The sequence below is a fragment of the Prionailurus viverrinus genome, chromosome C2, assembly GCF_022837055.1.
Source record: "Prionailurus viverrinus isolate Anna chromosome C2, UM_Priviv_1.0, whole genome shotgun sequence".
Classification (NCBI taxonomy): domain Eukaryota; kingdom Metazoa; phylum Chordata; class Mammalia; order Carnivora; family Felidae; genus Prionailurus; species Prionailurus viverrinus.
Window position 1 is genome coordinate 43,976,148 of NC_062569.1, and position 23,215 is coordinate 43,999,362.

A 23,215-nucleotide genomic window follows, 5' to 3' on the forward strand; every position below is an offset into this window, starting at 1 on the left:
AAATGTTTGCTCATCTTGCGGAACACTCACAGAACAACTTAACTTGCAATCCAAGGTTTTACTTAATCTAAAATCCGGCCACTTCTCACCACCTCTCCTAACATTTCCCTGGTTCAAGCCGTTCATTGTGTCCCTCTTGGGAACTGTAACAGCCTCCAAAATAGTTTCCTGCTTCTACTCTAGCCTCCCTCCAGTCTGTTCTTAACACAGCCCGAGTGACCCTTTAAAAATATAAATTCCATCAGGTCACTCCTCTTCTCAAAGCCTTGCAATGGCTCTCCATTTCCTGCAGGATAAAATCCATAGTCCCTTCTATGACTTTCAAAGCTCCTTAAGGATTTCACCTCCTGTTACCTCTTTTCTCCCACCTCCACTCTTCTCTGCTTCGCTTGCTCTGCTCTGACCAGGCTTGCTTCTTTGCTGCTCCCCAGCCTTACCAGCCACACCTGCAACAGAAGCCTCTTGCGCTGACACTTTCTCTGCCTGAATGCATCCCCTCAGGTATCCTCATAGCTCCTTTCTTCACATCCACTAGGTTTTAATTTAAGTGTCACCCTCTTGGGATGCCTGGCTGGCTCAGTTGGTAGAGCATGTGATTCTTGATCTCAAGATCATGAGTTCAAGCCTCACGTTAGGTGTGGAGTCTACTTAAAATATAAATAAATAAATGTATGTATGTATGTATGTCACCCTCTCAGTGGGGTCTACCCTGACCATATGATTTAATATCAACACCTGCTCCACCTCCCCTCTCCCCAGCACGTGGGATTTCCCCCCACTTTTCCTTTTGTCCATAGCACTTACCTTCCAATTTACTATCAAATCTTATTTATCAGGTTTGTTGTCTGCCTCTTCTTACCAAATGTAAACTCCATTAGGGCATAAATTTTTGTTGGTTTTGTTTGTTGATGTATCCTCAGCATCCAGAACAGTGTTTCGCACACAGTATGTGCCTAATGAATGTTTGTTGAGTGAATGCATTGTAGAATACCCTGAAACTGGCTTTGTGACCTGAAAAAACATTAAGAGTGACAATAATGACAATTTTGGACTGCTTTCTACATGTGTTTAGCACTTGAGGAATTTAACTCATTTAATCTCTACCACCTCAAGAGTGAGACAAGTAAAGCAGAAGGAAGAAGGTAAGACTCCCACCCAAGGTTGCACAGCCAATTAGAGACCGAGCCAGAATTTGAACACCCAGCCATTCAGGCTCCAGGGCTCAAGTTCATAAGCAACATGCTATGCTGAAAAATCAGATTATCCTCTCTGTACTTCAAGCATTTTCCTCTTCATTACAAATTGTTGTGCCACAGTATTTTAAAGGATCCTTCCATATTCATAAAACTGTATGTCACGTTGCCTCACTGTTTTACCTACTTCACTCATGGTTTTCAGACTAAGATATAAGATAGTGACTTGAAGGAACCAGGAACTGATGGCTCTGGGACATCACATTGCATATCCTTCATAATGTTCCTACTTCCTACTTTCAGGTGCAACTATGACACAACTGTGCATGAGAAAACTTTTTTCCCTCCCACAACAGTACAATGTTGGCTAGTCCTGTCTATCCAGGTTCCCCTAATATCTTTAAGAATGAGCAAACTGTGATTTTGTAGATCAGAATTCTTCAAAGAAAACAGAGTACTTCTTTAAACCACTACATTATAGGAGCACCTGTGTGGCTCACTTGGTTAAGCATCTGACTTTGGCTCAGGTCATGATCTCATGGTTCATGGATTTGAGCCCCGTGTTGGATTCTGTGCTGACAGCTCAGAGCCTGGGGCCTGCTTCAGATCCTGTGTCCCTTCCTCTCTCTCTGCCCCTCCCCTGTTCACACACGCTCTCTTTCTCTCAATCTCTCTCTCTCTCTCAAAAATAAATAAACATTAATTTTTATTAAAAAGAAATGAAACCAATTTTATTTTATATCAGTTTAAATGTTACTTTTTTATTTCTAAAAATAAGTTTTACATGGTTTAATCTAATATTTAACACAATTGTTAAAATTATTTGTTTATTTTTTATTTTAAAAAGAGTATGACTGGGGGAGAGGGGTAGAGAGAGAGAGAGAGAGAGAAGGAGAATCTTAAGCAGGTTCCATGCTCATTGGAGCTCGATGTAGGGGCTCAATCCTATGACCCTGGGATCATGACCTGCACCCCAGCACTAACACACAATTTTGATTAGGCCTGTAAGTCTGGACAAAATCTTAGGATGAGGCAAAAGCAAATCAAGTGTTATTTGGATTTAAATGTTATAATTTTTGTCAACAAAGCTTTAAGAGAGCACAATATAGATTCTTTCATTTCACTTTCGATATATGTAGTACCTTTACAAATAGGGTCATTTTGCTAAATATTGAAGGGAATACTAAGGGCATCCTTTAAAATTTTTTTTAAGTTTATTTATTTTGAGAGACAGAGCAGAGGAGGAGCAGAGAGAGAGAGGGAAAGAGAGAATACCAGGCAGGCTCCATGCTGTCAGCACAGAGCCCGATGTGGGGCTTGAATGTACGAACCGTGAGATCATGACCTGAGCTGAAACCAAGAGTCGGACGCTTAACCAACTGAGCCACCCAAGTGCCCCCTAAGGGCATCTCTTAATCTATCATATTCAAATCATTCTTTTGACACATATAACCTGTCATAATTTTTTTTTTTACTTTTCTTCAAACATTTGCTAACCTAACCTGCCAAATCCTTATTTGTCAAAACCTTGTGTGTGATTTGAGCAGTTCTCCATTACTTTCAATGACTTTAAAATCCTGCAATATTTACATTTAATTGGCACTGGGAAGTGAATCAAAGAAGGGAAAGAAGCCAAAAAGTGAGTTAATGCTGTGGGTAGCTGGGATTCAGTCGGGCTGGGGATTCTTTGAAAAACTGAATAGTACCCCCTCAGAACTAGCAGATCGAAAAGCATGGAGATTATGAAATTTACTCACCTGAAGGTCACTGCTGGGGTATTGACTCCCAGGCACTTCTGGCCTCCCTGTTTCCTGTATAAGCACATCCCTACATCCAGAGAATATATTCAGTTAGATGCAGAAAGTTGTCTGCCTATACTGGAACTATCTGCAGAGGCCCTATGGGGTGAACTTAGGGGAAATGCAAGAGGCACCAACATGCCTCCTACATTCAGTTGGGTCACTTAGAGAAAGTGATGTCAGATATCTCCATTAAAAAGGTATCTTTACCCCTTTGTAATTTACAATTTCAAAAGTGCTTTTTGAGATCAAATAATTATCATATTCCCCAAACATACTTTTTACTCAATGATTTTACTATGACTCTTTAACATAAGGGATCAAACCCTATTTCTGATCACTGAGCTCCAAAAAAGCTATAATCTGGGCCCCTGAACTCTGAGTCAGCCATAGTATTTCCTCTTGGCTCTCCTTTTAGATCTTCAGGTACAAAAGAACTCATCCTTAGGGGGTTGTAGTATTATAAAAGCTGACGCAAGGTACTCGGAACTGCCTCCAGAATTCCTGCAAATGTTTCTCTTCCATCATCCTGTCTTTCCCCTAGGCTGGATACTACTGCCTCTGCCAAAATAGGGGAAGAGTAGGCTTTAAACTTAGAGGCTAAGCAGTGAGATGTGCCCTGTCATATCCACGAACACCAAATGACTCCTAGGAGCTTCATTTTCCAGTTTGGAGAAGCTGATGGAAGACTCCTCCATGACAGTCAGCACTTGTACTTCTGGAGATTTCCACCACGGTGGACCTGATGGATTCCCTAGAGCTGCAGGACTCAAGCTTTCACATTTTGCTGATTTTCCAGGGTTCTTTTTTCTAGGCCCTTCAGGAATAGCTTTAACTGGATGCCCTGAGGCCAAGATTGCTCAGTGGTACTCATTCGGCAGGGATCTATGTCCGTGGTCTGCAGACGAAACCACAGCTCCCAGCCTAAAGGAGTTCCAATTTCCATTGAGTATCTTCTGTTGTATCTTGACATTAGATACAGTGGTTCTGGAAACAGAGAACCAGATTCTCACAGAAAATAAAAGGGATGAAGGGTAGTCCAGAAGCTATATTGAGTTGTTCTCTAAAGATCTCAGGCTCCCAACTCTGTCTATAAATAAGTTTTTATAAAAATATTTAGAATCACTCAAATATATTAACCTCAGGGCCTAGAGGGCAAGTTATGAACTCTACCAGAACCAGAGTTCTTAAGGGTGCCCAAATACCTCAGGGCACATGGAAGAATATGGAGGACAAGATCTAGGTTGCACGTATGATTGCTTACAAATTTGGAGAAAGTGGGAAAGGCTACCAAACCTCAATATTAATGCAAGTTCCTGCACTGCTGTGCTTGAGACTTTCCTTGAACTAAAATTCCCCCGACTTCCAAAAAACCATTTTGTATGAAATCCAGAACTTATTGTCAAAGACCCAGGAACAAGCAGGGAGAGGTTTGAATTGGCCTAGGTGAACACAGCTCATTCTCTGGAAAGTAAGCTGCTCTTTTCTGTAATCATTTTATTTAAGATATCTATTTCTTAAACAATATATTGTTTCTTTTTGAAGAAAAAAAATTAATAGCAAACATAAACCCACTTGTGTTCGAAAAGGGCAACTGTGTAACTTTTGGCTGAAGGCTCTTGGGAGAAGATAAGTGGAATAGTCCCATGGCCTCTCAGTTCTTAGGAGTTGGCAGAGGAGCACTCTGCAGAAGTGCTGAGGGTCCTCAGCTGATTGAAAGAGTGGACAACAGAAGGGAGAGCAGGAACATCATCAGCACATGGGTAAGCCAGACCAGGTATAGATACAAATTTCACTCGGGCATACTATCCTCAAGTTAAAGGATAGTATGTTTGTATCAGGGCTCTTTGTGATCACTGCCCTTGATGTATATTTGTGTCTCAAGTCATACTGCTCCAGGGGACTATTGCTCTACACCTGGTGAACAGGTGTTATTTTGGAACACACTTTTCCTCCTTTCTGGGAATTCCCCTCACTTTTATTCTGTGTTCTATCTCCTGTTTCCTGAATCTTAATTCTTCCTCTTCAAGGAGGAAGAATTCTCTCATTTTGGTGGAGTGCATTCTCCAGGAAGGTGATATTTTGAGAAGTTACTCATAGAAAATGTCATGTATCATGGAAATAATTTCCTTCAAAATTATTTCCTTCCTTTTAAAGGCATTGCTCCAGTTTTTCTCTAATTTAGCTATTAGAAATTTAAAGCCAATATGATTCCCTATAGTTTCTATGTGACCTGTTCCATTTTTCCTCTGAAAGCTTGTAGAATATCCTCTTTCAATCAGGGGTTTTAAAACTCTATTTGGAATAACTTTTCTATCTGGATAGTCATGCTCTTCCGTTTCATGAAATTTTCTTGCATTGTTATTTTTTCTTCCATCTTGTCTGTTCTTTCTTTCCAGAAATTTCTATCAGTTGGTGTTGACTTCTTAGACTGACTAGTTTTCTAATTTTCCTTAGTTTTTGCTCACTTAAAAAAATCTTATTCTTTTTGCTCTAGTCTCTAAGTGATTCCTTGACTTCATTTTCCAAATCTTATACTGAGTTTTTCATTTATGCTATCTTATTTTTAATTTCTAAGAGTTTTGTTGTTGTTCATTGAACGCTTTTTAAAAATGTATAATTCTTGTCTTCCTTCATGAACACAAAATCTTCTCATCTTCCTGAGGAATGCATGATATATATATTTTTAAAGTTTTCTTCTTTCCAAATTGGTTTCCTCTGAATCGATCTTCATTTAGATAGAGATAGAGGCTAAAACAAAACTCTCTATCTTTCATGTAAGACGTGTTCCTCAGATGTGTGAGGGCCCTCGCCTATCTGCTCATGATTATGAAGGAAGGGAAGAGCTAATTGGAAGTTGAGTGTGTGCTTATTGACTCTGAACTTCATTGTTGGGTAAACTGGGTGAGCCATTTATTGAAGCATTGCAAATGCCACTATATTATTTCATATAGCTGTGGTGACAAATAACTCCAAACATAGTAACATAAAACAACAGAAGTTTATTATCATGCAGGTCTGGGGAATGACAGTCCAAAATCAGTTTCACTGTTATAAAATCAAGAGGTTAGCAGGCCCAAGTTCCTTCTGGAGGTCTAGGTGAGAATCCATTTTCTTGACCTTTCCAGCTTCTGCAGGCTACCTGTATTCCTTGATTGACCCCCTCCTGGCAGCTTCTCTCCTCTCCGATTCCTGTTTCTGTCCTTGTATCTTCTTTCTCTGAAAGTGATACTTGTCTCCCTCTTACAATGACCTTTGTGATTATGTTGAGTTTACCTGGGTAATCCAGGATAATCTCCCCTTTTTAAAATCCTTAATTTAATGACATCTGCAAAGTCCATTTCTGGGTAACATATTCACAGTCCCCTGGGATTTGGACATGGACACTCTGGGGGGTTATTATTCAGTCTACCACAGTTAGTATCTAAGTTTTCCTCTTTCACTGGCCAGACTCCCTACAAGAGGCTCCAACTTGGAAGGGAAAGTTCTGGCTAATAGTTATTCTGAGATCTGAGTGGATTAAAAGGGCTTTGGGGCAGGTGTGTCTCAGTATCCCTCATTCAGGATGTAACAGTCACTTAATCTCTCTAGTTTGGGTGTAATATCCATCTCTTTGGTGAACTCGGAGACCCTCTATTTTACCCTTTCCAGAGGATAAACTTTCAAGTGTCTGCCATTTTCCAGTGACATAGAGAGGGATACAGGGACTCAACCAATCCTTCTCATTGGTCTTCCTTTACTCCCAGTTCCAGATGTATCTGGTGCTACCCATCTGGGAGTCTTTTGAAGATTCTGACATGTAAATTATGCTGGCTCTCAGCTTACCACCCCTACTCCTAAAGCTTGGGATTTTCATGTTTTTTTAAGGTGGTTTTGTCAGTTATGTTTTATCAGTATGCTTTGTAGCTTCTGTAATTTTATTGCTGTTGTCTCCCCTAATCTCTGAATATTTGTTCGTTTATGTCTTTAAAAAAACCTTTATTATAAATTTAGTGTGATTTCAGGCAGGAGTGAAATCAGATTCTGTGTGTGTGTGTGTGTGTGTGTGTGTGTGTGTGCGTGTGTGTGTTTTCATATTAATGCATAAAAAAACATTTGATTTGAACTGGTTTTGTTCCTTGGGTCAGACATGGGCTGGCTCTGGCCAGGGTAGCCAGGCACCACATCTAGTAAAAGGATTTTAGTAGCCAGGTTTGTGTGTCCTGCCCTATCTGCCCAATTACACACACTCAACCTTGACTTCTTACCTTGGTTTCCTACAGGTATCCCAGTTCCTCTGGGACTGGAATCTTGTCCCTAATTCCCAGCTTCATCTCACAAAGCAGGAAGCAGAACTAGCAGGAGTCATTCTAAATATAAATAGTTGTAGTTTTCATAATTGTACCCTTTCCTTGTAGCTTTTTTTTTTAAGTAGGCTTTATGCCCCGCATGGAACCCAACGTGGGGCTTGAACTCACAACCCTGAGATCAAGACTTGAGCTGAAATAAAGACCTGAGCTGAGATAAAGAGTAGATGTTTAACCTACTGAGCCACCCAGACACCCCCTCCTTGTACCTTTTCAGTGGGATGGAAGTATATACACCAGAGATTAGGGTTTTAGGAATCAGATTCTGATGGCTATTATGTTTATACTCTCCAAACATGCGTCAAAACGACAAAATGAAGTGCTCGCCTCTCTTGCACTTTCTCTAGCCTAGCAATGCCTGCCTCTTACCTTTGCCTACTTTACCTTTCCCTCCCCAGACTTCTGACCCTATTCTCTCCCTAGAACCTTAGGACCTTTCTTCACTCCCTTCCCATTCTGTTGTATCTGTGGTATTTCCAGGTCCTAGCCATTGCAAATCTGCTCCAACTACACTGTGTTCTGAGTCACCCTGGTTCTAAGAGCTTTATATGTACCAACTCAAAATGTACACAACTCTGTTCTTATTCCTACTTTACAAATTCAGAAACAGAGGCACAAATGCCTTAAATAAACCTGACCAGGATCACACAGCTAATAAGGCAGAGCCTAGATTTGAATCTGAGCATTCTGACTCCAGAGTACATCTTTAAACCACTACATTATAGTGGCGCCTGGTTGGCTCAGTTGGTTAAGCGTCTGACTTTGGCTCAGGTCATGATCTCACAGTTCATGAGTTTGAGCCCAGTGCTGGTCTCTGTGCTGACAGCTTGGAGCCTGGAGGCTGCTTCAGATTCTGTGTCTCCCTATCTCCGTCTGCCCCTTGCCCCACTCACACTCTGTCTCTCAAAAATGAATAAACATTAAAAAAAAATTTTTTAAGCCACTACGTTATAGACTACTTATAAATTGTATCCATGTGCCAAACACTGTTTTCTGAGATATGTGTGTATTTATATATTTACTTATTATATATCTATATAATAATATATAATTATTATATATAATAATATAATATATAATATATAGATAATATATTAATAATATACAACATAATAATATATAATCATAATAAATATATAATATAATATATAATTATAATATACTAATGTATTAATATATAATTAATTATATTATAATATATGATAAATAATATATAATAAATAGATTCTATATTTATATTGTATATAATATGTAAATAAGATTATACAAATTAGTATACATACATACACCCATTTAATCTTCATAGATACTATAGATCAAGCAAACAGCTGAAAAGAAACCAAGGATCTGAACGACAAAATTAACAACTTCTCCTAATGGACACTATTGAATCTTGAACCCAATATTTGGATAAACATATACTTTTAAAGTACATAAAGGAATCTACTCCTGAAATCATTGTTGCACCATACACTAACTAATTTGGATGTAAATTTAAAAAAATAAAAAATAAAATTAAAAAAAGTAAATAAAATATTTACAAATAGTAACCATAAAACATGTTTTAAAAATGTTCAAAGTATCAGAATCATATATACCACATTGTATAATCACGATATAACTAAGATGGAAATCAATTAAAAAAAAAAAAGCCCAAACTCACATAATTGGAAATTTTAAAAGCACATTTAAAAACACATAGACAGGGAAAGATCATAAAGAAAAGTAGAAAATATTTATAACTAAGTAATAAGGAAAATACAACATTTCAAAACTTGGAAGATGCAACCAAAGTGGTACTTACAGAAAAAGTACGAAGTCTTAGATGCTTATTTTAAGAAGAGAAAAAGAAAGATTGAAAATTGATAAGCTAGGCATTGAATTTAAGAAGTTAGAAAAATTACATTGAGATTGAAGCAAAGGAAATAAGAGAGAAATTGCAAATATAAAAGCATAAATGTATAAAGCAGAATTCATCCCTAATTAAAATTAGCTAGCAATAGTCAGTCTCTCTGAGAATTAGAAAATGAAAAGAGTAAAAAAAAAAAAAAAAAAAAAAAAAGGCTATCACACACATGCCTTCATGTTTAGGGTTTCTCTATTCTCAGCTCCTTAAACAGATTTTACAGATAGGATGAGAGGATACTTTCTTTTCAAATGAGATTTTTTTTCTCATTATTTAAGAAATACATTTTCAAATGAAAATTTCAAATAAAAAAAAACATAAGTCATAATCCCATCATTAGGGGATAATTCTTAACTGTTAACATTTAGGTATTGTTCCTGTCTTTTTTGGTCTGTATCTGAAATTTTATACATGTCTGCATGTAATCAGTGGTTATTTAAAAATTTGAGCTCAAACTTCCCACATAGATTTGTATCCAGCTTTTTTCTTTGAAAGTACGTCATTAGCAAATGCTCTTTAAAAACAAAATTGGGGGAGGCACCTGGGTGGCTCAGTTGGTTGAGCATCCGACTTTGTCTCAGGCCAAGATCTCACAGTTTGTGAGTTCAAGCCCCACATCGCCTCATTGCTGTCAGAGCAGAGCCTGCTTCAGATCCTCTGTCCCCCTCTCTCTGCCCCTCCCCTGCTTGTGCTCTCTCAAATATAAATAAAACATTAAAAAAATAAATGAAAACAAAATTTTGGATGGCTGTGTTAATAATTTAATAATACATACACTGTACTGCATTTGGCTGCACCCCTGTTCTTAGACAATGTTTCCAGTTCTGTGGTGGAGTCGTTCAGCTGACGTCTGTCTACTCATGGTCCACTCAAGGTATGATGCTGTATTGAATCTGAATAAGACTGAGACAGTCTGAACGTGTCTGACAAACTGGTGGGGTTGACATTCCATAAGTCTGTTTACAAGAGGACTGAGGAGTCATTGGGAGACCTAAGAAAAAAGCGTGCTGGATATGACAAGTTTATGGGCTTGGTGGAGTAATCAGATACTCTCAGTATTTTGGCATCCTTTCTCATCCTTTAATTATTTTCCTGAAAGCAGTGACTGGGTTGCTTCATTCTTGGCTTCCTAGTTGAGATTCTCAAGCAAGAATGACCACCAATCTCATTTGGATAGTGTTTCACTCGTGGCTCAGTCAAAGCTAGTACGGTAACAACAGGCTGCCCACGGCTTGGGTGCCCATCCCAATTCCTTCTGCTGGGTCCAGGGCATGGAGGTCATCTGATATACAACATGGCTTTCTTTCAGGATGCTTACTTACATCAGCAAAGGCTGTGGACAGGGTGGCTGCCCTCAAAGGAGGATGTAGGCACCAAAGAGAGAAGCATTTTCCCCTTTGCTCCAGGCTACTGCCCAGCTTTGGCACAGAGCAAGTGTTGACAGAGTATTGTTGACAGTGTTCATGGAGGAGAGCAATGGGCAAGTGGCAGAAGTGTTATGGCCTGGTGGGCCTATGTTGGAGACAGGTGTTCAGCAGAGCAACGATGAAGGGCAGAAGGGCCTGACATGAATATCCAACACTGAGTGTCTACTATGCCCACTTTATGCTATGTCCTATGGATGATGGGAAATATAAAACATGGCTGCTGTTCTCCAAGAAGTCATGGTAAGTATAGGTAGAAAGTTTCTAAATGTTTTACTTAATTTTTTTTCTATAAATGCAAGTAGTGGTAACTGCCCAAAATATAGCTATCAACTGATCAATGGTCACTTTCTTTAACCCACTGAGCATATCCTCAACTGATCATTTATTTCAAGGCTACCTCTTGTAGCCCACCACACTCATCATCAGGAATGAGAAAATTAGGCTAACAGCTCAGTAAGATTATATAGGTTTATATAAAACTTTTTTTGTCTTTTCTACCTCACTACTTTCCTTACTGAACATTAAGTACTACTTTATGATATATTATAGATACTCAAGGTAGGAAAACATGAAAAACGCAGTATCTTTAAACAGAAAAAAGCAAAAAATCTTAATAGTAAAAATATGAGTTTTAAAAATGTATTTTAATGATAAAACATAATAAAGAAAATTTGGAAAATATAGAAAAGTAGGAAGGGTCACCTATGATCCAAGTCAATGACAGCTGACATTTTTCTGAAAATCCTTCTAGATTTAGTTTTTATTGTAAATTTTGATTATTTGGTGTTTACTTTAGGTGGTTATACGTATACTATAAACATGAATTTATAATCTGTTTTGTAAATTAACAGTATTCATAATCTTAAAAATGTAATTTGTAATGATTGTGTGACATATTTTGTAATGACTTTATAATATTACAACTAATATACTACTCTTTATTTAATTCTTCCCCTAAAGTTAGACTGTTGGATATTTCTAATTTTCCAGAATATTAAATAATGTTGTATTATTTATATTTGCATAAAGTTTTATCTTCTATTCTTATTTATTTCCATAGTATGGATTATTGGAAATGGATTTGTTTGACCAAAGGGTATAAACATTTCTGAAGATCCTGACACATATTGCTTAGAAAAATATTCTAAATGGAAAGGTAGCATAGTTGGCACATTCAGTGAGGAATGTAAATTTCATAAGCAGGCACAACAAACACCAAATGGAGAAAACATCATCACTGGAATATTGCCCTTAAGTCTATACAGTAGATATGAGAAAAACAGATGGCATATCTTGATAATGGAAAACATTCTTGTCCTTATTCAAATAATTCCAGGCTATGAAAAAAGAAAAATAAAGTGAGTAAAGTAGTAAATTTGGCTTGATTAATGATCCATAATCCAGGTAGCAACTTAAAGTTATAGTTCATATTCAAAACATGATGAATTTGGAAAATATCTATTTGAAACTACCAGGAAGGGTGTACGTTATTTTTAAATAAGACGCAAGATTACTCACTCATGATTTCTGTTCACTTGGGACTTGCCGGGTAGTTTTAGCAGTTTCAACCAAACTAAATTAACATCAATATTTTAGTAGATGAAGCAGAAGCAGTTTTGAAGGGATAAAAACAGATTTCTCTCCTTTAAAATCAATTGCTAATGATTCAGTATAAAGAATAGTTATTAGGTTAATGTAGCAGCATTCAGAAGAGAAATTATTTCAATGGGATAATGTTATGAGCCTTCAGTTATCTTATGAACAGGGAAATTCTCAATAAACAGTAAGACTTCTCTGTGCTTTGGGTTATTTCTACACAGAACACTGAAATGTTGCTCATGCAAAACATTTCTGCTGTTTTCACCACTAAACACTGAGTGCAGATTTTATAACTATTCCATTGATTCATTTCATATAGGCAAGCCAAGAGACACATTGGAATATAAAAAAAATGAAATATTAAAGTTTGAGTAAAGATGAGGGCAGTAGGAAGGGAAAGAAAATGATGGGAGTCTAAAAACCATTTAACAAGAGTCACTGAATCTTGGACAGTGGGGGTAAAATGGAAGACGTACAGGCGCCACTAATGATCTGTTACCTGGATGATGACTGAATAGTTTCCACACAGTATCTTGGATAACTGAGTGACTACTCTGATGAGGCAAACAATCACCTGAAGCCCACTGAGTGCTATTAGAATGGAAAATAAAATGATATTCCACTCCACTACATGTGCAGGTTCCAGGCACTGAATCCAGATGCTGGAATCTGTAAGGAAACTGACAGAGAGGAGGGATATGGTCAGCAAAATTGGTCCAAGCAAGAAGGCCACAGATGTTTGGTCTGTTTGGGAAATTAATATATATGATTGAAATACATAATATTATTAAATGTGAATTAATACATTTAAAAAATCATTCATATATATATATATATGCATAGTATATATATAGTATGCATAGCATTGGGCTATGCTTATTTAAACATGATGCCTGCCTCAGAGACCATTTTAGTTCAGTTAGAAGGCAAGCACATATGGATAAGTTCACTAGTAACAAAAGGCAGCATGTGTCAATACCAAGAAAGTTGAAGATCGTTCATTTCCCTAAAAGTCCAGAAGTTAGCCTGGGCTGTCAGAGACAAAGCTGAGCTTGTGCTAGATTCAAAAATCACACATGTGGCAAAATAGCAAAGGTAAATGCTGCTAGAAATTCCTAGACTCTGTCCCAAAGACCTTTCAAACTGGTTTTCAAACTTGAGCATAGATCAGGACTATCTGGAGGGCTTCTGAAAATGCAGGTTACAGAGATACACCCCAGAATTTCTGATTCGGAAGGTCTGGATGGGGCTTAAGATTTTTCATTTCTTTTTCTTTTTTCTTTTTTTAATTGGTTTTTATTTGAGAGAGAGCGTGCACGTGTGAAAGGCAGCGAGTGGGGGAGGGACAATGAGAAGTAGAGAGTTCCACACTGTCCCAGCAGAGCCCAACAAAGCATTCGATCTCACAAACCATGAAATCATGCCCTCAGCTGAAATCAAGAGTCAGACACCTAACTGACTGAGCCATCCAGGCGCTCAAGATCTTTTAAGTTCCCAGTGATACTACTGTTCCTGGTTTGGAGTCCACAGGGTGACTTTAGAACATTGCTGCTTGACTGCTGCTAAGATTTAGATTCTGAGGTGGGAATGCAAAAGATTGAAAGGTTCAATTAGTTTAGTTTTGTACTAGATTGTGAGAATTAAACCACTATGAAGATAATCTTAAAACCATGCTGAATCTACCCTGCTGACTTATGCTCACTTCCAGATATGCTATGGCTATCAGCACTTGTCCTAAGGGTGACACTGTTCAACTGAATCAAAATGGAAAACTGGCCTCCTCAGAAAATTCCCCAAACAAAAATAATCGAACCTATTTATATGGCGGAGTTGTTTATAAATGTCTTGTCAACAGCAATATGCTTTTCCTTAAGACAGCAATTAAGGCAACCTGGGTACTGGACAAGTGGCCTTGAGCATTAGCGTCTGTGGTAGAAAGAGATGAATTCTGCATTTTGAGGAACACTACCACCATGACTTCTCTCTTCTCTTAGTTTTTCCTTCTCCCCCCTCCATTTCTCTCCTATTTCTTTCGTTCTCTGTTTCCTCTCTTTATTTCCTACTCTCTATGCTCCAGGACACTCAGAAGCACTCTGAGAATTTCCTGATGTTGCTCATGGCCCTTAGGTCTCAAGTGGCAAAGAGTATTCAATCCATATTGAATCTGTAGGATCCTGTAGGATCTGTAGGAACTCCTGAATCTGTAGGATCTTGAGCAAGAGACTTTACCTCTCTGACCTCTAGAGGCTTATTTGGACAATGGGCTTAATATATCTAACCCTAGGGTTATTATGAATATTTGTTGAAAAGTGTGTAAAAAATGCTTTGGAGCCTGTAAAGCATGGTACAGATGTAATTTTCTGTTACTATTACCCTAGACCCATTTCATACACCCTCATACTCTTAACTCAGTCTCAGCCACTAGGGAAGCTAATCCCTTCAAGATCCTTACTCTAGACTGTTCCCAGTATATGCTATGCACAGATCACCCAACACTTTTAAGCAAGGTGATTTGCAGGGCTTTGATTTTTCTCCCGGACTATGGTGCTATTTATTCTTTGTGTAAACCACAGGCTCATAAGTGCATTAGCAGGGTCTGGAAGGAATAGAGACACTTTTTCTGATAGTCCTTTCCTCCACAACCTCCATATACGACTCTATCACAACTTTTACTTTATTATATTGTAATTTTATCTTATCTGTATCTATATCTATTCCCTCACTAAACTGTGTACTCTGAGAGCCTCATTGTGATTTATGCACCCCTGAATAGCCAGGTCTAAGACCTAAAGCAGTGCCTGGTACATGGCAAAGATCAACAAATACCTGTTGAATGAAACTGATTCAGGATCCTTACCAGTCACCATGTCAGTGGCTGTATCTACTGCCCCCCACCCCACCCCACCTGGGCAGGTGGAGGACCTCATGTGGCATAAAAGATTACACAGGGTAATGATGTTAGTAATAAAAGCTGGCATGTCTTAAGCATTTATGAAATCTAATTTGTGCTTTCCTTCCATTTAATTGTGAGTTCTATGAGATAGAAATGATCATGATCTCCCATTTACAGAGGCTTAGGGATATTTGTTTAAGTCACAGATTTTGTAAGTAGCATATAGAAGACTTGAACCCAGATGTATAAGCATTGAAGACCCTCTGCTACAAAAAAGCTCCCATCTTAGCATTCTATTCGGTAAGGTCTGTCTGAGCTCCTAGAGGGAAGTAAACCTATGTAATTTATCTTTGACTCTCTAGCACCTAATTCAAGACCTGAACATAGTAGGTGCTCAATAAATATTTGTTGCATGAATGTGCAAATCAATAACTGATTTGTAGAATTTCAACATTAACACTTGTTTCGCCCAGAATTTGCCAAGCCTTGGAAATTTCTTTAGGAGACCAGAGACTTAACTTCCCTTCGTGGCTGCCGATGTTTTACCTCCAAATATTTGTATATAGTTGGGATTGGATGAATATGACTATCAAGGGCAACTTTAAAGAGTAATGGAGAGGCATGTGAGAAGTCTGAGGTTCTTGCTTTGAAGGGGAAGTCTTCATTGGTTTGGGTGTGGAGGAAAGTTCAGGGGATGATGGCACAAAAAATGATTTTTTGCACCCAGTGGGACTTTCTACATTAGGTCCCCTTTCCTAAGCCCCTTGTGTCCCACAAGAGTGCTCAGAGTTATTTTCTAGTTCCCCTGACCTGAAAGAGAGCTCTGCTCAAGCAACGTGGCACTGGAAGCTTCAGAATGAATGAAGGCGACTATGGGCACAGAAGTAGCTTTGCAATGCAGGCCTAGGTGAGCATGTAAGCATTCAAATGAATGTGGGCCTTGAACAATAGACCCGGTCACATGGTGTTGAGAAGAAACTGTAACTTCCCTACGGAGTGATACTGACACTCCCTCAGTTTATACCATTAGAATTCTGAGCACAAGACGAGACAGGGAGAGATTCAATGAACCTCTCCTATATCTCCAACTGGGCCCTGCTTCCTCTAGAGCTGTTTCTACAGGTGCTGGCAGGTCAATAAACCAGGTGCTGGTAGGCTCAATGTCAGTGTGAGGTGTTCTTCGATCTAGGATTGGGTTCCTCAACACCTGACTGAACCACCAGCCCTCTAAGTAAGGCTACTGCCCTAGATTCTTCTTCAATACATGCTAGATAATCTCCTGGCTCCTCCATAAACTCCTGCACCTGGTCATGTCCCTGGATCTCATTCTGCACTTTGCTGCTCACCCTGCCCAGTTCTATCTCTGTGTTGTCCTTGATGGCATAGCATGGGTAACATCATCCATGGGTACTGTGATTCTTTCCCAGCCAAGCCCCTTCCCATCTGTAACGGACCACACATCCAAATTGGCCACAAAACAAGATTGAGTTGCTAGAACCACTCAAGTCCCAGGCTCCAGCAGTTGCCAGACCACAATAACCACAAAGCTTTGTTCTGAAGTATAGGAAAAACACACATTTCATTTGGATATCTCCACATCAGCCTCAAAATAGTGAATGCATAGGACATTAAAAGACTGGCAAAAAAAAACCCTCCATCTAACCAGAGATCTGTGTGGGAAGAAATTGGTCTGTGTGTTATTAAACTAATAGGAAAATTCTGCACTAACGTACCCACATGGAACCCCAAAGTTATCATGGAAAGGGAGCAGGAGCATGAAGCCAGGTGTTTCTGGTTTACTGAGCCTCTTGATTTGGAGAATTATTCCTTACCGTCCAGCAGTGCCTTCAAAGGCGTACTCCCAGCCATTGAGAGTGCGGCAGTATGGACCCTGAACAAGGCCCAGAGCAGATATGACCAGGCAGTATCCAGAGAAAGCAATTCCAAGGGAAGAAAAAATCATTGACAGCAGTGTCTAAATTAAACATAGAAGAAGACAGTTAATGCTATAGGATGAGACAAGGAGATATTGTGGATAAATGATCAGATAGGTACCTTCCCCTACTCATCCATGCCTACTGCAGACTGTGTAATACCAAATGTCCACATAAAAATGGAAACACTTAATTCAAAAGCACCTAATGTTTAAAATAAGTTTTTAAAATGACTTTTTGCTCGGCATTCCACAGAGGAAACTAGTTAATTTAGTAAATTTGTTCCTTTCTTATGGAATTTCTATATCAAAATAATGATCATACATTAATGCAGTGAAGGTGTGTGATCAATCAACCTATATTTCTTTATTGAAGATGTTATTTTCTAGGTAGGGTGGGTTCTCTAAGAATCAAGCTATGACCATTGCTTTTCTCATGTGAGGATGATATGTGAATATCTTCATTTATATAAATATGAGGGGGAAACAGCAGGTGTCAGCCTAGGTGACCATATTTATGTTCAGGTGAGGATGGTATTGATGAGGAGGAGAACGTTTTCATTCGAGTAGAGAGAATGAGCAGTATTCATAGGCGGATGGGTACAAGCAGAGTTGTAAGCGTAAGTAGACTGGTCTGACCTAAGAGAGGGCTCCTATCAAGCATCAGAGGGGAGAAGTTTATGAAGACCAGATTGACATGGGGTGCTAATGCTGGGGAAATGAGGTTATTGGACATGACTCAGCCCTTGAGTTGCTTACAAAATGAGTGCAACTTGTTATATCCAGTGGCATTTCATTAATTTTTTTTAATCTATCAGAAGGCTGAATGCATAGTCAATATACCTCTGTATACTCTTTATCTAGACTCACCTTCTGTGAATATTTTACCATTTTTGCTTGCTCTCCCTTTTTCTGTATGTATATGCACATATACATGCACATATCTTTATTTATTTACACATTTTTGTTGCTTTACCCCTTGAAAATAGGTTGTGGATATTGTGATATCTCACACCTAAACACATCAGTACATATCTCCCCAAAATAAAGATATTCTACTATTCTGCAACTGTTTTTTACTTTTTTGTACAGGACCCAATGAAAATTTACACACAGGGTTACATCTCTTTAGTTTCCTTTAATCTACATTAGTCTTGCTGCCTTTTAGTTTTTTAGAATATTAAACTGTTTTTGAAGAATACCAGCAAGTTGCCTTATAGAATGTCCCACAACCTGGGGTTTTCTGATTGCTTCCTCACAACCAAACTTAGGTTCAACATTTTGTCAAGAACACCTAATGGATGTGCATACATTATGGGCCTCTCACTACAATTGGTGATGCTTTTGATCTGTTGGTTAAGGTGATGTTTTTCAGATCTATAAACATATGCCACCTTGCAACTAGTAATTTGTGTGGTAATACTTTGAGACTGTGTCATATGCTATTCCCTAAGGACATTTCAACTAATGGATTTACCATCCACTGATGATCCTCATATCCACTGATTACCAGTTATCACAGTGATTGATTGCAGGGTGCTGCTTCTCTAATTCTATCGTTTCTTCTGCATTTTTAACTTCCTATTATTGTGGACTCATGGATTTTCTAATTCAGTGTGTTTAATTCATAACTGTTATTATTCTTTTAGATGCTCATTTGGTCCAAGTATGGCAGTGGGAACATCTTATTAAGTCAATTCCTGTACCCTTTGAGATACCCCTATCATTCCTTGAGCACCTCCTTGCTTCCTGAAACAAAATGTACCAAGTTCATTTTGAATTGATAAAGACCCAGAATAGCTCTTTTTCCAACAAGCCATGTACTTGGTTTTTGAGCAAGGAAGTGACGTGAGCAAATACATAATTTTGAAAGATGGCTCTGGCAGTGACAGCATGCTAGCTGGAAGTGACAGAGTCCAAGATAAGGATTCCATGTGGAGACAACTTTAAATTGAGGTGACAAAGAGATGAGCTAAAGAAAAGACATTGGGATGGAAATAGGTAGCTGGAGATGGACTGAAAAAAAAAATTCCAGAGTTTGGAACTTGAACAAAAAGGACAGAAATAGGGATGCCAAGAAGGGTAGTTTGGTTTGGGAGACAATTTAATCTAGTTTTAGAAATGTTGTTTTCAAGTGAGAGAACAGCCAAGCTAGTTAACAATAAACTCAAAAACTGAAACCAGGAAAACTGAGCAAAACAACCCTGTGATTTTTTTGGAACAAAAGTAATCTCAAATCATATATATTTCAAGTAAGTTAGCATTATTTTACCGATTAATAACATTAATACATGCTCATTATGGAAAATCAGAAAAATATACTTTAAAAACATAAGAAGAGAACAATTCTGCTTTTTACCTATTTGGTATTATTTCACTGATGTCTTCACATATGATTAAAATATCTTTCAAATTATATTTTTCATATTGACTTTAATAGAATGTTGCCCCATCGTGGGATGCGATAAACACACTTACCCTTTTTTTAAACAGTACTGTTTGTTACACTTTATAAAGAAAATTTACCTATTCACTGATGCAGTCTTCCAAAAAGGAAGAAGGATGTTTTGAAAAGATTGAGCTCCTTGTTTACCAAATGTGCTCTTAAGACATTCACTGGAAAGATCAGTGAAGAATTTTTTCATTTGGGGAAACTGGCAACCATAGAATAATACGTATGTGTGTGTACATATATAAGTTACAGTCTAATGAGTGCATACCATTACACAACCCAGATAAGCCTCAAAATAAATCCAGAATGAGAATCTCTCTGAGTTACAGTTTCATCTTCTATAAAATGTAAATGATATAGATGATTATAGTAACTCCGTAACAGGACTGTTTCAAAATTAAAGGACAGAGTGGATATAAAAATTATTTGAAAAGTGTAAATATAATTAAAATATTATCTATTATTCCAAGTACCTTGATTTAGCTGATAGTTGCTTCCAGGGATAACAACCTACAGCATTTTGGTAGAAAATGAGGCTCCACAGAAGAATGAAGAGCAAGCAATAAGTTAATAGGGCTCAGATCACCCCCAAAACATGGCACCTTAGCATAGTGAATACCTTAAACTGAAGGAGTTCAAGAAAATGGCGGAAGCAGGATGGTCACTCTGACTGCTCCCAACCTCTTTGCCCTTCTTCGCTGAAACAGGTCATAAAACTGCCATGTTTTATTACCCTCTCTGTACCAGGAGGAAGGAAGACATTCTTATCAGCAGAGACAGGGAATTTGGGGCAAGAAACCTGTATAAACAAACCTTGATAAACTAAACCTTATCTTCCTAGTTACTTCTTCACCACTTACTACCCCTAGCCCAAACGCCTCACTCTTGCCAATTCTTTAAAAAAAATTTTTTTAAACATTTATTTATTTTTGAGAGACAGAGAACGAGCAGGGGAGGAAGAGAGAGAGGGAGACACAGAATCTGAAGCAGGCTCCAGGCTCTGAGCTGTCAGCACAGAGCCCGACACGGGGCTCAAACCCACAAACCATGAGATCATGACCTGAGCCGAAGTCAGTTGCCCAACTGACTGAGCCACCCAGGTGCCCCTACCAATTCTTCACAAATTCATTGCTGTTTCTTTATGTAAAAGGCATAGAAACTTGCTACTCTGACTTCTTCAGGTCTTCATTCTCTTGTGAAGGTTCCCATGTACACGTAAAATCTTAATAAAATGTGTATGCCTTTCTCTGGTTAATCTGTCAGTTTTAATTTTCAGACTGAGCCGGGAACCGTAAGAGAGCTGAGTAAAACTTTTCTCCCCCACAGTTTCTGGCACCCAACACAGGGCACACTGGCCAGGGACACCTTGCTCAGTTCAGGAGCTACAGTTAGAGATCCTGGATCTCTGACAAAATCCACAGAATTCTTGCCATGTCAGTTGTTTGGATCTCTGCCTGTGGGGGACTGGTCGAGCAAAGGTGGTAGGAGTCTTTTCCTTTTCAGACTCAGATTGGCAGGAGAAAAACATAGTCAGAATTGGTTCTTTGGATTGTAACTCTGGTTAAAATCTGGTTTCAAGTCATCCATTAGTTATTGATCCTTTCCCTCCCAGGAACAGCTATCACTTTCCTGTTTGTCTCTTATTTGAGTTCTGAGAACTTGGCTTGGCTTTCTGCCTGTCAGGCAGGCAAGTGTCAGTTCTTGGAGATGACCAACTGTCAGATCGGGCCCCCAAGAATACGCCATACAGAAATTGGGTTGCGGGGCGCCTGGGTGGCACAGTCGATTAAGCGTCCGACTTCAGCCAGGTCACGATCTCGCGGTCCGGGAGTTCGAGCCCCGCGTCAGGCTCTGGGCTGATGGCTCGGAGCCTGGAGCCTGTTTCCGATTCTGTGTCTCCCTCTCTCTCTGCCCCTCCCCCGTTCATGCTCTGTCTCTCTCTGTCCCAAAAATAAATAAACGTTGAAAAAAAAAATTAAAAAAAAAAAAGAAATTGGGTTGCACCCCCCTTGTGGCTAGCATTCTACCAACTGTCCACCAGCTCTCAGGAGGAGGTGTCTATGTCTTTGCTATTGCTACCTTTGGGAGTGGTTCTGGATCTTGCGAGGACTGTATCTTTTGCATCCTCTTTGGGGACATCTTTTATATTCATGGTTAAGTATTGGTTTTGGTTTTGAGTCACTTGATAGACTTACTTTTGGTTTTGAGTCACGTGATGGACTTACTTTCGGTTTAAATATTTGAAACAATTTTTTTAAGGGGCTCTATGGTCAGAAGTTGGCCAAACTGAAAATTCATATTCAGATCCTGATAGACACTTAAAATCAAGGCCGTCTCTCCTAAGCTGAAATGGGGCCCTTAGAGGGAAAGAAAGGATGCTGAAGTCTTTGTGAAATAATTTTGAAAATATTAGAAAGATACACCACTGTAAATCTAGAACACAGAAATTTTTTTACTTCCATCTTAGTTGAAATTCGTCTTCCTGATATAAAGAAGCAAATTGAAGATAATGTAGTTGGATGGGTGGACCAGTCCCTTGATAACATTCAGGCTGTGACCCAGTTCCTTCAGTAATTAAAAACCAACTCTCCTTGCCCTACAAATCTAGTCTTTATGGAACTAGAAGCTAAAAGCAATTCAAAGTTCCACCTGTCTATCCTTACCAATTTCCAAACCTATTCATCTCGAAATGCCTGTAGATGTTGTAAAAGATCGGGACATTAGAAACAGAAATGCCTCAAGCTTCAGTAAAAGAGGAAAAAATCTAAATAGTAATCATTCTAGACCTCTTAATAATAGACAAATATGCCCCCAAACTCCTTCTGAAAGGGAATCTATATTCTCTATCCCTGGGAGCTATAACTCTTACCATGTCTTTGAAATGTAAACATCCCAGGAGATAATTAAAACACTGCTCACAATTGCCTGGGACTGAAGGGGTGGGGGAGGGAGGGCCTGGAGGTAGGGGAGGAGTTTAAAAAAAAAACTGCTATAGAAATTCCTTCACCCCAAATCTAGTCCGCAGACTTCATAAAATGATTCGTCAAGGGCAGATAAAAATCTTAACAGTTTTCTCCACAAATGTTAGTAGAAAGCTACAGCTAACTGAGCTGGTAGCCATGATTTCTTCTACCAGAAACACAATATGGACTCTTTTATAAACTAGTGAGTTTTGTATCAAAACAAAGTCTGTACAATCTCTGTGTCTGTCTATATGTTTCTTTATGTCTATATGTGTATGTTGCAGATGTGTGATATTTTCCTACCTTCAGATGATATTACCAAAACAATTTATAAAATCTCTCAAAAGGGTTCTATTCTAATTGGAGTAGAGGTAAATGAGTTCTCATATAAATTAAGTATTCTTAAAGCTCTCAGAAACACAGAGACTAATCTAAAAAAAATTTTAAGTTCACAAGATCTGGGATAATCCTTGGTAAATAAAGCTAGTTTAAAAATTGTTGGGGACAAAATCTAACAAGCATATCTTTAGAGCTGTCATCATTAAACATAACACAGTCATACAATTTTTTTCTATCTAGGATTACTAGTCAAAGAAACTTATGTTATCTCTACTGTGTGTTTAAGAATATAGAACCATAAATTCAACCTAAAACAAAAGCCTACAGTCAAAATAAATTGCTGAATGTATGTCAAGCACAGCAGT

At 38.5% G+C, this 23,215-nt stretch overlaps 1 protein-coding gene and 1 non-coding gene across 4 annotated transcripts in view; one reads left to right on the forward strand and one right to left on the reverse strand.

Annotated features, from left to right (window-relative positions):
* Positions 1-565: 565 nt before the first annotated feature.
* TRNAK-CUU (transfer RNA lysine (anticodon CUU)) lies at positions 566-638 on the forward strand. Its single transcript has one exon. It is a non-coding gene; the product is annotated as a tRNA-Lys (tRNA).
* An 11,057-nt stretch (positions 639-11,695) lies between these two features.
* The window catches only part of TM4SF18 (transmembrane 4 L six family member 18), a 35,022-nt gene continuing 23,502 nt past the window's right edge, over positions 11,696-23,215 (reverse strand). For 2 of the 3 annotated variants that reach the window (XM_047876310.1, XM_047876308.1), the window contains 2 exons: positions 16,996-17,138; positions 11,696-12,950 (listed from right to left, as the gene is read on the reverse strand). In XM_047876310.1, coding sequence (XP_047732266.1) covers positions 12,755-12,950; positions 16,996-17,138 — 339 coding nt within the window. In that variant the 3' untranslated portion in view covers positions 11,696-12,754. The remainder of the gene's footprint in view (positions 12,951-16,995; positions 17,139-23,215) is intronic. The other variant, XM_047876309.1, reaches the window with a different exon arrangement.